The sequence below is a fragment of the Microcebus murinus genome, chromosome 8 (assembly GCF_040939455.1).
Source record: "Microcebus murinus isolate Inina chromosome 8, M.murinus_Inina_mat1.0, whole genome shotgun sequence".
Lineage (NCBI taxonomy): Eukaryota > Metazoa > Chordata > Mammalia > Primates > Cheirogaleidae > Microcebus > Microcebus murinus.
Window position 1 is genome coordinate 75,107,217 of NC_134111.1, and position 15,731 is coordinate 75,122,947.

The 15,731-nt window shown below is 35.8% G+C and overlaps 1 protein-coding gene across 6 annotated transcripts in view; it reads right to left on the bottom strand.

Moving 5' to 3' along the window:
* Nucleotides 1-15,731, bottom strand: part of ALS2 (alsin Rho guanine nucleotide exchange factor ALS2) — an 81,251-nt gene that overhangs the window by 40,156 nt on the left and 25,364 nt on the right. For all 6 annotated transcript variants that reach the window (XR_001147422.3, XM_012738977.3, XM_012738971.3 and 3 more), the window contains exons 5-10: nt 14,848-15,205; nt 12,043-12,211; nt 11,021-11,117; nt 7,249-7,326; nt 4,505-4,687; nt 2,352-2,523 (exon numbers count right to left, since the gene is read on the bottom strand). Coding sequence is in view for 5 of the 6 variants with exons in the window: in XM_012738977.3 (XP_012594431.2) it covers nt 2,352-2,523; nt 4,505-4,687; nt 7,249-7,326; nt 11,021-11,117; nt 12,043-12,211; nt 14,848-15,205 (1,057 nt within the window). In the remaining variant the exon portion in view is untranslated. The remainder of the gene's footprint in view (nt 1-2,351; nt 2,524-4,504; nt 4,688-7,248; nt 7,327-11,020; nt 11,118-12,042; nt 12,212-14,847; nt 15,206-15,731) is intronic.

Consider the following 15,731-nt stretch of genomic DNA (forward strand, 5'->3'; position numbering starts at 1 on the left):
TGAAGAAACTTCAGAGATCAGAGAGTTCAGTCATGTGAGGAACTTGTTAAAAACAAATTCACAGATGCCTTATAGATTCTGACCCAGTAAGTTTGATAGTAAGATCCAAGGATGGTTGCTTTTTTTTATTGAAGGCTTTCCGGGTGATTCTGAAGATCAGTCAAATTTGAGAACCACTGACCTAATCCAAAGCAAGAGAAGGGAACCACCTGATTTCATACAACTGATTAGAGACAGCCAGGAATTAAACTCACTTCTGTAGTTATATCTTCGTTGACATTTTCAACTTTTTGTACTGACTCCAGCATTCTGCTTGACTCTTAGATAAGCCCAACCCCTTCAGTGCAGAGAAGGCAATCCAAAAATCTGATTGCCTAGGATATGCTCAATTTTATAGAGGGTGTATCAGGAAATTATCTGCTTTTTGCAAGTCTAAAGTTCCTCATTTCTAGGACTTCTTTCCAAGCAATTAAGCTGATAAATAGACCAGGAAAGACCAAAAGAGAAATCAGGAACCAGGACAGGAAAAAGGCAGATATAATTCTCTTTTCAGAGCAATCCAGGAAACTTCCAGCTTGGATTGCTTCCTTTCCCTTGCCAAAGTCCTAGAGTGTTAGGCCCACTCAGAGGAGGGTTATTTATAGAACAGGGACTCTACAACACTTAAAAAAAGTATAACAGGCCGGGCGCTGTGGCTCACGCCTGTAATCCTAGCTCTTGGGAGGCCGAGGCGGGCGGATTGCTCAAGGTCAGGAGTTCAAAACCAGCCTGAGCAAGAGCGAGACCCCGTCTCTACTACAAATAGAAAGAAATTAATTGGCCAACTGATATATATATAAAAAATTAGCCGGGCATGGTGGCACATGCCTGTAGTCCCAGCTACCCGGGAGGCTGAGGCAGAAGGATCACTCGAGCCCAGGAGTTTGAGGTTGCTGTGAGCCAGGCTGACGCCACGGCACTCACTCTAGCCTGGGCAACAAAGCGAGACTCTGTCTCAAAAAAAAAAAAAAAAAAAAGTATAACATATTAAAAGCAAAAAACAAGCCAGGCGTGGTGGCTCACGCCTGTAATCCTAGCACTCTGGGAGGCCGAGGTGGGAGGATCGCTCAAGGTCAGGAGTTCGAAAAAAGCCTGAGCAAGAGCAAGACCCTGTCTCTACTAAAAAAGAAAATAAAAAGAAATTAATTGGCTAACTAAAATATATAGAAAAAAATTAGCCGGGCATGGTGGCACATGCCTGTAGTTCCAGCTACTCTGGAGGCTGAGGCAGGAGGATTGCTTGAGCCCAGGAGTTTGAGGTTGCTGTGAGCTAGGCTGATCCCATGGCACTCTAGCCCAGGCAACAGAGTGAGATTCTGTCTCAGAAAAAAAAAAATAAAAATAAATAAAAATAAAATCAAAAACAAACAAATAAAAAATGCAAACAGTCCCCAACTTACAAAGGGATTGTAGTCACAAAGGCTGTATACTGTTTGTAAAGCACATGTTTTTCCATTAGTAACAGTGGGCTGACCCACACAAGCCAATGGCACCGATGTACTAGAATAGTAGCCTGAATTCTAGGTCCTCACAGTGGGCCAAGAAATGCAGGAAAGAGAAAGAAAAAGAAAATTTCCACTTCATTGTGTACAGGGCCAAGCTAGATAAAATTTTGAAATAGGGGAAGTTTATCTTCAACAGCCTCCAATCTGTATTCTGCATTCCTCTCTAACCTGCTAGAGGCCCCAGGTACCTAGGACATATGGACAGTGGCATCCCATCTAGTACTACTGTAACCTATTTCCTCTGTATCAGCTCCTTACTTCCAATCTCTCTTTGTAGTTGAGTAAAGCTAAGAATCAGATTTAATCAATTCATGCTGTGGGATAAGACCTTTAACACTCTCAGTTATCCACAATTTTAAGAGACTAGTTATAAATCCAAATAAATCTCCACTTGATATAATTCTAAAAACTATAATAAGAAAACAGAAAATTCAGATAGTATAATGGAAGATCTCTTAAGACTAGGGATCTATAAGTGTTGACTGGAAGTCTAGCTTCTAGGGTCAACTTTCTCAAAGTTGTTTCTGCTTCTCTGCCATGAATATTTTGAAAGTTACATTTTACCCAAGTAGAAGGAGCTCTGGGAGTGGTGGGATAGGGCAGGGGCAGCTGGGCTATTAACAGATTGGAAACAGTTTGTAAATTGCTGATTGCCTGTGTACAAAAAACACAGAGAGAGAGAGAGAGAGAGAGAATGGAAAGAGAAAAGAACCATAACCCCAAAGCCTTCTTTACTTGTGATATGGGAAGAAGAGATAAAACAAAGCACTAATGATTTGGTGGTGGGAAGCAGAGGTTTCAACTTACCTAAACTGAGAAGAGGCCTGAGAATCTGAGATTTGATATCGCTCAGCTTTGAATAGAACCGTCTTTCTGTAGTAGCCAACTCATGGAGACTGGCGATATAACCCATAATGTTTTTATCCACCAAGGCTAGATAGCTATCTTTTCCTGCTGTCACTCTGCTTATATAGCCCAGCTGAAATAGAAAAAAATGAAAAGATTAAAGATTATATTAATTTTATTTTATATATTATATTTACTAGTAGTAATTTGGTGTGTTGAAGCTGGCTCATGTCAGCTGACAAGAGCCAACTGTTAAATATTCAGAAAGTTTGCAAGCAAGTAATTAAACCATAGGTAGCTTGAAACTCGCCATAGTGAAAATGTGCAAACACTACAGACCAGGATTGTTTTCTTTAGAGCTAGTTTACCAGTACACCACTGTTATATATGTATATCTGAATCCATACATAACTGTATACATCTACTTTCATTTATCTCCAAGACACATTTTATTTCACATTAGAAGTGTTTAGGAAACACAGACACCCCAGATATGTAAAGATCCAAAAGACAGGGATACATGTCTCAGGATTCCCTTTTGCATGAGATAAGATTAATGTCAGCAAAGAAGATATCTGTGCTGCGTATCAAAATATCAAGGATCTAAGAGGTAACTTGCCTCTTAAAAATACAATTTAAAGGGACTTTAAAAGGGACTTTTTGTCATTTACTCATGATACCAGTGAACAAAAAACATTCAATATCTTTGTTCACATATTCTATTAAACTAAGCAGGCAAGCTGCAGACCCAATGGACTATTAACATCCCATGGTAACCAAAGACACATACTAGAGCTTGATCCTTTTCATCAGCCTATTTCATCCCTTATCTAGACTTTATCTAGACTGCTAAATCTTTCATGGGTAATGTGGATCCAGGGACAACAGTGACAAGGAGTCAATTAGCATGCCCAAAATAACAGGCTATATATAAGCAAAGAACCCAATCTTGGCCAATGTTGCCTTTAGCAAGAAAAATCTTGTCCCTATACATCCATAACTTAATAGCTAGAAAAATAAACACAAAGACAAAAAAACAACAACAACAACAACAAAAAACCCACCAGGATATATTACTCAGTAAGAATGAGAAATCCAGAATGTACTAGCTTTGAGGGCTCAATTTCCCTGCAGCATGCCACTTTGAGGATTTGACTTATTTAATGGGGAAAAAGAAAACCAGAAACAGGCCATTGGTTTAAGTTTATGAAAAAGAGATAGGAAGTAAGAAAGCAGATCAAATAAAAGATAAGAGAATAAAATGAAAGGTTAAGAGAAGAGGTGAAGCAGTGGGAAATAGAGCACTGCTGGTGGTCTGTCAGGTCTTTCATGGTCTGCCATGTAACATCTTAGGCCCCTAAAATTTTTACTTCCCACTTATAGTTAGAAATTCATCTACTCTATTTCTATTTTAATTCACCTATGAGAGCTCCATGATTGCAATTAGGAAACTTCACTATAAAATTGTACTTTCCAGTATTCCTACATGAGAGTGTTAATTCAACAATTATTTTTTTAAAGAGAGAGGGTCACACTCTATTGCCCAGGCTGAAGTACAGCTCACTGTAACCTTGAATTCCAAAGCTCAAGAGATCCTCCTCTCTCAGCCTCCTGTGCAGCTAGGACTACAGATGTGAACCACCTTCCCCAGCTAATTTTTAAATTTTTTTGGTAGAGATAGGGTCTCACTCTGCTGCCCAGGCTGGTCTGAAAATCCTGGGCTCAAGCAGTCCTCCCGCATTAGACTCCCAAGTGCTGGAATTACAGGTGTGAGCCACCATGCCTAGCAACGATTATTTATAAACATACTATGAGGCTATAGCAACGAATGAAAAAGGCTAAAATCCCTACCCCTTGTGAACCTTACATTATAGTAAGAAGGACAGACAATAAACAAAATAAATAAATGATACAATATATTAGATGGTGATAGGTACTATGGAGAGAATAAGGAAGGAAAAGGGGATAAGGAGTGAAGGAAGATTGCAAGGGGCTTGCAATTTTAAATGAGGTAGTCAGAGATACTTAATAATAGTTAGGCAAACATACAAACAAAAAATGAAAACAAAAGACGTGTTATAGAATGTGGGCCTTAGGATCCAATTCCTGTTCACCTTACTACAGGAGAGAAGTACTGGAGTCTTAGTACCACTGTGATTCTCTGGAAGGTTGTCACCTTCTGTAGGATCCTGCCGACCACTGTAATATAACCCGGGCTGGAAGTCTTCCGTATCCACTAAAAAAAGGGAATAATCCTGGCCTGCGGCTACACTCCAGATTCCATTTTCACTGCTTATCTGCAATGACAGAAAGATATTGTCTGTACAAGATAAAGGCAATCAGAAAGAACTTCAGATCCATAGGACTTAAAATGTTAGGTTACTTAAACAGACATGGTACAAAGTAAGTCATATATCAGAGGGCAAAACTCACCCAGGAATATGCCCAATCAAATGTAGAACAGGTGCAAGAGTAGGAAAGAATTCCTTGTTCAGCTTTTAAATTTAGAACTGCATTGTTTTTATAAAAATCTGAAAAAATAGAATTTAAAAAGGAAAAAAACCACAAATCTAATTTTTCAGTTATCATTGGAAGTCTGCACAGGACTTAGACTGTATTACAATGAAGAGGTCCGGAAACTTCTAGAGTCCTACTCTAGACAACTAGGACATACATTTGTACATCCATATTTGGCTATGTGCACAAAAATCAAGGTAAGAAGAAAACAATCTAACTCTTGGAATTCTCCACCTCTCCGATGTGCCAACTCCCAAGGTGTTGAAATAGGCAGGACCCCTCAGAAGCCTGTCTATCCTATCACCTAGACCAGTGGTTCTGGTGCAGTAGCAGTAATCACCTGGGGACACATTAGAAATGTAAAACTCTCAGGCCCTAGAGCTACTGGAGGTCCAACCCTGTTTTAACAAGCCCTCCAAGTGATTCTGATGTATACAAAAGTTTGAGAAGCACTGCCTTAAATCGATTATTTTCAAATCTTAGGACTCCACATGGAGATTAAGTAGCCACCATGGAAAGGCAGGCGTCAGGACTTTAGAACCCCACCCCCACCCCCCCACCCCGCTCCATTCTCCAACCAAAGTAGTTCCTCATTTGTCTGCCTTATGTGAGGATTCCTCATAAGATTACATTTGAAGAAAGTGTATTACTGCAAAAACTACCACCTCCAACCTCCAGACCCTGCTCCTAGCTTTAGCCTTGACTCCTAGACTAATAAGAAAAACAAACAAAAAAAACTCCCCTAATCTGTTAGATCCTTTGTGTCTGAATAGTTTCAGCACTTATTCCTAGACTAATGAACAAAAAAACCCTAATCCATTAGTTCCTTAGTATCAAATTAACTCCAAATTACAGGTGATTATGTGAGTGAGTGAGAGTGTATGTGTTTCTACTACTTTATAGCTATCCTCCTCTGACATGACACAATCTTCTCAAATTCAGGTTACCCAAATAACTGACTTCCTGTTCACTTTGCAAAGGATAAATTAAAATATTTGTAGTAGAAAAGAGTCTTCTTCCTAGCTTCTAATCACAATTAATTCAAATCTCACTCTTGCCTTGATTTTTAATTTTCACAGATTAATTACAATGACTTCGAAATGTTTTTCTCACCTGTCCCCAAATAAAAAAAACAAGATCCTGCACAAAATCTCTTGTCTGACTCTAAAATGTTAAAAAGAAGTTTGATCTTCAGGGTTTCCATGCTACATTACAAAACTTTCCTTAGTATGGGTAAGTGCATTTTTCTACTTCATTCAAATGAACAAAAACAAGAAACAATGACAATGAAAAACCAGAAACTGAAAAGCTTACTACTGAAATGTTTTATACTGAAAATATTTAAGATTGGAACTTGAAGTAATAACCGTTTCCTAATGTTTTGTGAAGTCTTTTCTTCCCAGTAAAACTAAGTACACTGGAAAGAAAGGCAGCATGTAAAAGTCTTAGATAGTGATGGATACACAGTGCACACTGTATATATAAATTATTGTAATTGTTTTAACTCTGGCTACATTCAAATCATGTTCCTGAAACTGAGATAACTAGCCTTTTTCAGTCTTCATTACTCTAGAGATATCATGTTTTGGAATGGGGGGATATCAAACTACACATGCATGAATTCCATACTCCATTATGTTTTGCTCACCATGCACACTACCCCTTCCCATCTCCACTAAAAAACCCCAAAAGCTTTATATAAGGAATCAATACTATTGACTAGAATTTGGTGCTTCCTAGACTGTAGGAGAAAACAAGGTTGAGAAACACTGTTCTAGAATTGTGTCAAAGAAACTAGAAGCTACCAATCTCTCAATAGCATTACATAACTAAAACTAATTCATCTAACAGTGAAAAAATTACCTATACTTTTAGCTATATCACAGAAAATGAAAAGGTTTACAAAAAGGTTATAGTATTGTATGTATTATTTTAAAACACACAAAAACATTACACTACCAAATGTTATGTAAAAGTCAGACTTGACTGAAAAATCAAAGAGTAGACATTTGGGAAAGCTCAGAAAACATCATAGTCCCAGAAACATGTTTTAAAAGAAAGTACTTTTCATTTTTCACTTTAAAAAAAGTAAAAGGACTATGAATTTTCAATGAACAGTTGACGCTAAGAAAATAAATATAAACTAACACATAAAAAAGGACACTTAGCTTGAAAAGAAGTGGTTTCATGTTTTAAAAAAAAAATTAAGAATATCAAAACAAATTTACATTACACAATTCCAATACACAATTCCCTAATTTTTTAAAACAAGAAATGAAGAAATATAAAGTGTTATAGCTTAGAATTCTGGAATAAGTTGCTATCAAGTTCACAAAAGTACCTTTGCAAGACGAGGAACTGTTGTTGGAAAATCAGAATGCCCCAGTTGACCAAAGGTATTGCTACCCCATGAATAAACCTATTAAAAAAAAACCACAGGAAAGTAGGTAAGAGTTGTGAATCTGATCTCACACTTCAACTCTGAACCTTTATAATAATTAATATATATAATACCAATAATTACACATAAATTACTTATATTAGTCTTTCACCCTTTAAAGTAATAGATATTAAAGAAATTCATTTTGGGACTAGGCTTAGTGGCTCACGCCTATAATCCTAGCACTTTAGGAGGCTAAGGCAGGAAGACTGCTTGAGGCCAAGAGTTCAAGACCAGCCTGAGCCAAGAGCAAAACCCCATCTCTGTAAAAAATGGGAATATTAGCCAGGCATGATGGTGTGCGCCTGTAGTCCCAGCAACTCAGGAGGTTGAGGCAGGAGGATCACTTGAGCCCAGGAGTATAAGGTTAAGGTGAGCTATGATGATGCCACTGTACTCCAGCCTGGGTGACAGAGTAAGACCCTGTCTCCAAAAAAAAAAAAGACAAAAATTCATTTTTAAACAAGATAAGAGATTATGGGCAAATAGAGTACTGTACTTAAGAAGGCACAGAGTCCAAGGGTTAACTAACATTTTTCAAGTGCTTACTAACTGCCAGACATTTTCTTAAAACTTTCCATGTATTAATTAATGTTTAATTCTGACAACAATCACCACCACGTGTTTTTTTTTTAAACAGATAAGGAAACTGTCCAAAGAAGTTAATTAATTCACCTAAGGTCACAAAGTCATATGTGGCAGAGCCAGGATTTAATTCTAGGAATTATCCTATATTGCCTCTTACAAAGAAAGTGATGAAAAAATAAAGGCAAGTGCTATAAAGAAAAAGTAATCATGATTTCTTACTCTGTAAATAAAAGAGTACTATGAAATAAGTAGAAAGCCTTTCATACATGTAATGGTAGGAGAAACTTACACTCTACCACACACCAAAAAAAACTAGATTATAATGACTATATTTAATGAAAATGTTTGTTTATTCTTATTATAAAAGTAATTCATGGTCACTGTACAAGACTGTGACAGCATAAAGATTTTTTAAGTGAAAACCACTGATTAATCAACTACTTAAAAATAACTACTATTTTGTTTTGGAAACATAAATCCTTCCAGAGATGTTTATGTCTACTAGATATAATGTATTTATAAAATATAAAGTAAAAAATAGGACCATATTATAAATGCTGTTTCGTAACCTATACTTAATGCTGTGACATTTTTGTACATCAATAAGAATAGAACTACATTACTTTTAATAACTACATACATTGCACATTTAATCAATTACCTAGTGAATTATTAAGTTCTTTCCAATTCTTTAATATTAAAAAAAATGAAAATCCTTGAATATGTATTTTTGCATAGATACATTTCCTTAGGATAAATTCCAAGGCAAAGAACTTTGGCCCAGTGAATACATACATTCCGATTTTTAATACATACTGACAAAGTGTCTTCCAGTAAGATCCGATTTACATTCTTAACAGCATTGCATGTACAATTTCCCCCATATCCTAATCAACATTCAGTATTAAATGCAATCTTACTAATTTGATAGGTGAGAAAAACATTTTACTGCTGTTTTAATTTAAATTTGTTTACTAAATGATCTTTTTATTTATTGCTGCCCATTTCTATTTCTTCTTTTATGAATGGAATATAAATATCCCTTGACAGTTTTTTTTTTTTTTTTGAGACAGAGTCTCACTCTGTTGCCCAGGCTAGAGTGAGTCCCGTGGCATCAGCCTAGCTCACAGCAACCTCAAACTCCTGGGCTCAAGCGATCCTCCTGTCTCAGCCTCCCAAGTAGCTGGGAGGCATGTGCCCCCATGCCTAGCTAATTTTATATATATTTTTTTTTTATTTTTTTTTTTTTTTTAGTTATCCAGCTAATTTCTTTCCATTTTTTTTTTTTTTTTAGTAGACATGGAGTGTCACTCTTGCTCAGGCTGGTCTCGAACTCCTGAGCTCAAACAATCCGCCTGCCTCAGCCTCCCAGAGTACTAGGATTACAGGTGTGAGCCACCATGCCCGGCCAAGTTTTTCTTTATTTATCACAGTAGTGACACTTTATCATATATGTTATATTTTTCCCAATTTTTTGTATATCTTAATTTTGTTTATGGTGCTTTTTTGCTGCTCAGGACTATTGAATTATTATATTGACAACATATCTGCTTTTGCTCTGTTGCTCAGGTTGGAGTGCAGTGGTGTGATCATAGTTCACTGCAAATTCATAGTTCACCTCAAACTCCTGGGTTCAAATAATCCTCCTGCCTCAGTCTCCTTAGAACTATACTCCTAAGGTTATTCGAAAAAAGTCACTTAAATTTGCTCTTATATTTAAGGTGCTATTTTTTAACTACATCATTAATACATCCAGAATTAGGTATATGTAGTTCTCTTAGTTTTCCTCTGCAAATAAGAAGCCGGTGGTTCCAAAAATATTTGCTGAATACTCACTCTTGTTTCCTCAAATGATTTGAAATACCTGCTTTTGTCATATCCTAAATTCTCATATATGCTTCAGTCTATTTCTAGTCTATGAGTATATTTCTGTTCTATTGATCTGTTTGTAGTTTTATAATGTATTTTGTAGGAGTAAATCTCACCCTTCCTTTCTGTACTTTTTCACAATTTACCTGGGTCAACTGGGTTATTCTTCTAGAATAGTTTTTGGATCATTTTATCAAATTATAAATATTATATTGGAATATTTGGGGGATTATACTGAATTTATACTGTGCTGATTTAATGATTTAGAGAAAAATGACATTTTTTGCAACACTGACACTTCTCATCCAAAAATAAAATCTCTTCCTTTGCTCCTGTTTTCTTTTATGAGCTTTTAGAAGAGTTATAGAGTTTATATCATATGGGCTCTATGCATTTCCTTAAGATTTTTGCTATAATTGTGAACAGCTTTTTCCTCACATATGTTTTCTGTTTTATTGTATGTATAGAATACATACAATATTGTACTTTATTGTATGTATACAATAAAACCAGTTATTTTTGCTTGTTTTGTAACTGACCACCTTCCCGGTCTCTCATTTTTTAAAGTCTTTTGAATGATTCATCATGTAAATAACAATAAAATTTCCCTTTCTTTCGTCATATTAATATTTATACAGGTTATGTTTTTGGCTTACTGATTATGTGAAATTTAAAATTAAATCAAACATTTAAATGGTTTAGAATCCTTTTCTGGCTTCTTAAAGGGATTGGTGAAGAATATCTGAATATATTTTAGAATAACTTAAAATAACTTCTTTTCTTAGGAGGGTTTTTGTATATATGGGCATGGTTTTTAGTAATGTTACAGGTCATTTTCAGGTCTCACAATTTTAAAGAAAAATGCCTTTCTTTCCTTTTTTTAGCGTCTTACTATGGATTTTCTTCAAAGAACAAATACAAATTCACTAATGCCCCACAAATGTTTGGGTTCTATTTTTAAATGAGAGCACATTATAAAAAGCTTCTAAATAAGACTAGTGTTTAAATCCAAGCTCTACTATCAAATGTGTGACTCTAGACAAGTCACATAATTTCTCTTAACCTTCTTTCCTCACGTGTGAAATGGAAATAACACAATGGAAAACTAAAATGTTATATGGTATTGTTGCCTGACAGATAACAGATAAATGATGTCCAATCTTGTCATGTTGGCCTTCCATGAAAATAAGATCAGCATTTAATATTTGCCTCCTACCTGAGATTTTGCAGTAAGTGCAAGAGAATGGTAACCACCTGCCTCCAGATGGATTACTTCTTTACCATCCAGACATTTTACACACAATGGTTGAAGCCTTAAAGAAAAACACAAACACATGCACACACACAAAGTCAAAGTATTCTCAGTAAAAATCATGGCCTTCCTCAAATTATAGAGTAAGTACATTCATTTAAACATAAATATTTCAAAAGAAAACATTAAAATAAAAATAATGGATATATGTTTAATCTAAATATCATAATTTTTAGAAGATTTTAATTTAATCTGTGTCTACCATTAATTAACTCCCATAATTCGCAATCTGTTAAGAATCATAAAACTACAAAGGATTTATTATAGCAGAGAGTATGTATACTTAGAATACAATAAAATATAACACTAAAGGGAAGTAAGCTGTTTTTTTTTTTTAATTTCATAGGTGCCTTCACACTGCTAAGAATAGGGACATTTATATTAACTCACTGCTTTAGATAATCATTCCATTTCCACGCCTACAAACTTCACACATATCTAATTTGTTAATATCATAAGAGTTCCTATTAAACAAAATGCCAGTTTTCCCCTGATATACATGAATAGACATATTCATATATCTATATTCATGTTTGAGTTATAGATATTTTGACAGAGACAGAGAGGCGCTTCAGGTTAAAAAAAAAACAAAACTCAGTTGGTTCATTTTTATAAGTTAAAAATTTGAACCATTCCAGTGTTCCAATGAAATACCATCTTATCCCCAACACCCTTCTCTGTACTCCAAGATGAATATACATCAAAGAAGATGTGGAAAGGTGCGCCATAGATACTTAAGTCCTTTGTTGTGAAGAACAAATTCAACATTAACGTGACAGCTTTTTATCAGAGTTAATGCTGCATAATAATCTGAAGCTAAAAAAGACCAGATTTCCTCTATGAGAAAAGTGAGATTTAGAGACATTCACGAGAAAGAGCTTATCTGTTTAAGCCACCTCCTATCAGTAAATGCTGGCAGCACTTACCTAGGCAGAACATCGCCATGCCCCAGCTGCCCTTCCTTCCCTTTCCCCCAGGTCCACACCTCTGTCCGCAGAGAAGGCAGGAGCGCATCTGCTTCTCCACTGTATGTGGGGGTCAGAACCACCGTTCTCGTTTTCACCCGTGCAGCCTTTCGTAAGAGCCTGGGGGAAACTGAAAGCCAACCAGAGACGGGGTAAAGGAGTGGGGGATAAGAAAAGAGATATTTTGACAAACATAAGATTTTCAAAATGCACTATTGGGAGGGGTGGGGACTGAAAAAAAAAAAAAGAAATGCACTACTCATGGTATTTTTGAAGCATGTTCTTTGCAGAAAAGGGGATTTAACAGTCAAATTAGATTGGTAAATACATTCTGTCCTCCCACTATTCTCCTGCAGACTCATAGACACATCAGTATATAGGAGGTGCTGACAAGTGCTGCAATTAAGAGCCCTGTTTAAATATGCCTAACGCAGTTCCACTTCTAAACTTTTGGTCATAGATTCCTTTTTTATATAACAACTAGTGACATCCTGTAGAACTTGTATTCTAAAGAATATGCTGAACAAAATACTACACACCAAGGCTAACAAATATTTTCCTCATTTCAAAGGAGAGTTAAAAATTAAGAGCCAGATGGGGTGGTGTGCACCTGTGGCCCCAGCCACTTGGGAGGCTGAGGCTGAGGAAGAGGATCACTTGAGCCCAGGAGTTTGAGGCTGCAGTGCACTATGATTGCACCTGTGAATAGCCACTGCCCTCTAGCCTGGGCAACATAGCGAGAACCTCTCTCTTAAAAAAAAACAAAACAAAGAAAAAAAGGCCTTTCCAAGCCAAGGTGTAAGTTCAAATATATTATGAATAATTGTAATGAAGGATTCATTTTAGATGTAAAAATTAAAAATTTCTATGGTGGGAAAAAATTATGAAATGGAAATACTAAAATGCTTTTGTATTTGCCTGCATATTTCGAATTATTTTATAGAGAAGTTACATAATCTTTTAAAAGAATGCTGCCATCTTTTATAGTGTTCAAAATTATAACAAACACATACAACACTATATAAATACTGTTTGGTATTTATATATTTGCCAGGATCAATTTTGAAGAAAATCATCAAATGTCACTAAGTGTACACTTAATCATTCAGCCATTAACTTGTGGGCCACAAAAAGTGACCATCAAGCATGTAAGTCTGTTAGTGGGACTGCATATTTCACATGATCTAATGACATAAAAAAATCAATATTCCACATTTGCAGCCCAAAGAGATTACAAATATATTTATACACTTAAAATGCTAAATGACATTCAAGAATAAGAAAATTTTGGCACAAGATTCTCCTTCAGACTTAATAGAACTCATTTCTTACACATCGTATATATGTGCGTGTGTATACACACACATATATTTTCAAATTGACCAGGACTAAGGGTTTTATTTGTATAGATGAAAATCTAGTGGCAATGATAATTAGAAGGTAGGATAAGAGAAGTGTTCAGTGGCACAAGAGAGTGCAGTAAGTAGAAAAAATGTAGGCAATAGGAGCAGAGTAGAAATGGTAAGTTTTAGTACAGCCCAAGATTCCTAACTTTTAAGTTTTGCACAAATTGGTGTAAAGCAGTTGGTAAATTATAGCTCATGGGTCAAATAGGGCTCACCACCTCTTTTTGTAAATAAAGTTGTATTGGCACGTAGCCTCACTCATTCATTTATGTATTATCTATGGCTGCTTTTATGAAACAACAGCCTAGATGAGTAGTTGTCACAGAGATTGTATGGCCCACAAATCATAAAAGATTTCTTTTTGTCTCTCTACAGAAGAAGTTTGCCAACTCCTAGTCTAATCAAATGCTTCTCAAACTTTAATGTGTGCAATAATCACCTTAGAGATCTTATTTTAATGCATATTTTGATTCAGTAAGTTTGGAGTGGAGCCTGAGATTCTTTCTGCATTTCTAACAAGTTCCCAGATGATGCTGATGCTGCTGGTCTGCAGGCCACTTTAGAGAAGCAACAGTCTAGGTCAGGCATCCTCAAACTACGGCCCTCGGGCCACATGTGGGTATTTTGCCTGTTTGTTTTTTTACTTCAAAATAAGATATGTGCAGTGTGCACAGGAATTTGTTCCTAGTTTTTTTTAAATCGTAGTCCGGCCCTCCAATGGTCTAAGGGACAGTGAACTGGCCCCCTGTTTAAAAAGTGTGAGGACCCCTGGTCTAGATGGTTAAGATTTCTGAACTGATTGAGAATTGTAAAAGAACCAACTTTGAGTATTTTTAATAGTCTAAAAAATCTATTGCTAATGGCTTCAGAAAATGAAGTTTCCTCTTACTGAAGCTTAAAAATTATCTCCTCTTTCAGGTCAAGCACAGTAACTCCTCACTTATCCAGTGATTCCATCTGCAACCTCATCTATTTGGAGTATAGGTCCCAATTAGGAAATAAGAGGCATATTGCTACATTCCAGAACAATAAAATAAAATTCATAATAAGGCTCATCAGCAGAAGTAAACATCAAGAAAAAATTATGTTCTATAGCTATTTCTATTTTTTTTTTTTAATTTTTAGATAAATCATGGGGTATATTATTTTCTTTTTTTTTATAGCTATTTCTAAAGCAGAGAAATAGATAACCTTCTTTTAAAATCACCATTTCAGTAAACCACCATTAAAATAAATGTTGACATTTTGGACATATCAGCTTTGTAATCAGGAAAACTTACTGTTTATAATATAGCATGTGATGTCAGGAGCATCTTGGATGCATCAAAAGTCAATTCATGAAACCTGGTTATTGCCTTACCTTGTGACAACAACCCAGGGAGGGAGAGTCTTCGACTGCCTCCCTCTGATTCTTCTTCTCTGATATCCACAAGACTTGAACTTTTCTTCCCTTGCATTGATTCCTGTTTAACCTGTTCTTCTCTGCTATCTTTCAAGCCTTCTGGGCCTATGGCACTACTGCCTGCCTGAGCTCCAGTTTCACAAGGGGCTGTACTATAAAAGTTCATAACTTTCTTCAGTGACAAGGCACCAGCTTCATATGTAGCAGCCACTCTCACACCAACAGCAGATGCACAAGAGACCACCAGGCTGTTTAGAGCTGAGGTGCTTGTGGTTGGCGGGCTGTGAAGATTAGGAATTGCTTCTTCTACAGGAGGCTAAAATATACATATATAAAAAAAGTATAAAAATATAATAAATATAATCCCTTAAGTAATCAATAAAAAGAAAGTTTAATACCCACCACCATTGCCTGTAAGAATCTAAAATAACAGGAGAAGGTCTCTTCAGCTTCAACTTAAAGGTATTCCCTCTGGATCATGGAGTTACCACATTATATGAAAATAAGTACTCAAAATACAGTTCCTTATTGAAAGTACTTCCTTTTGTCTGGGTGTTGTGTTTTTTCCATAGTATTTAAAAATAAGCCCCAGCTGCTTTTATATTATTAAGTATAATATGGGGGTAGGGGAGGAAAAGAAATGTAAAACACTGCCTTTAATACAAGGTACACTGTTACAACCCTGAATAGACAGTTGAAAAAATACAAACTTTATTTTTGATCACTTTTAGGAAAATTTACACAGATTGCTACTAAGAAATAGCAGGAAAAAATAGATTTTATGAAAAAAGGCTTTTCCTGAAATGTTTCATAAATGGAAATTTAGATATAGCATAAATAGG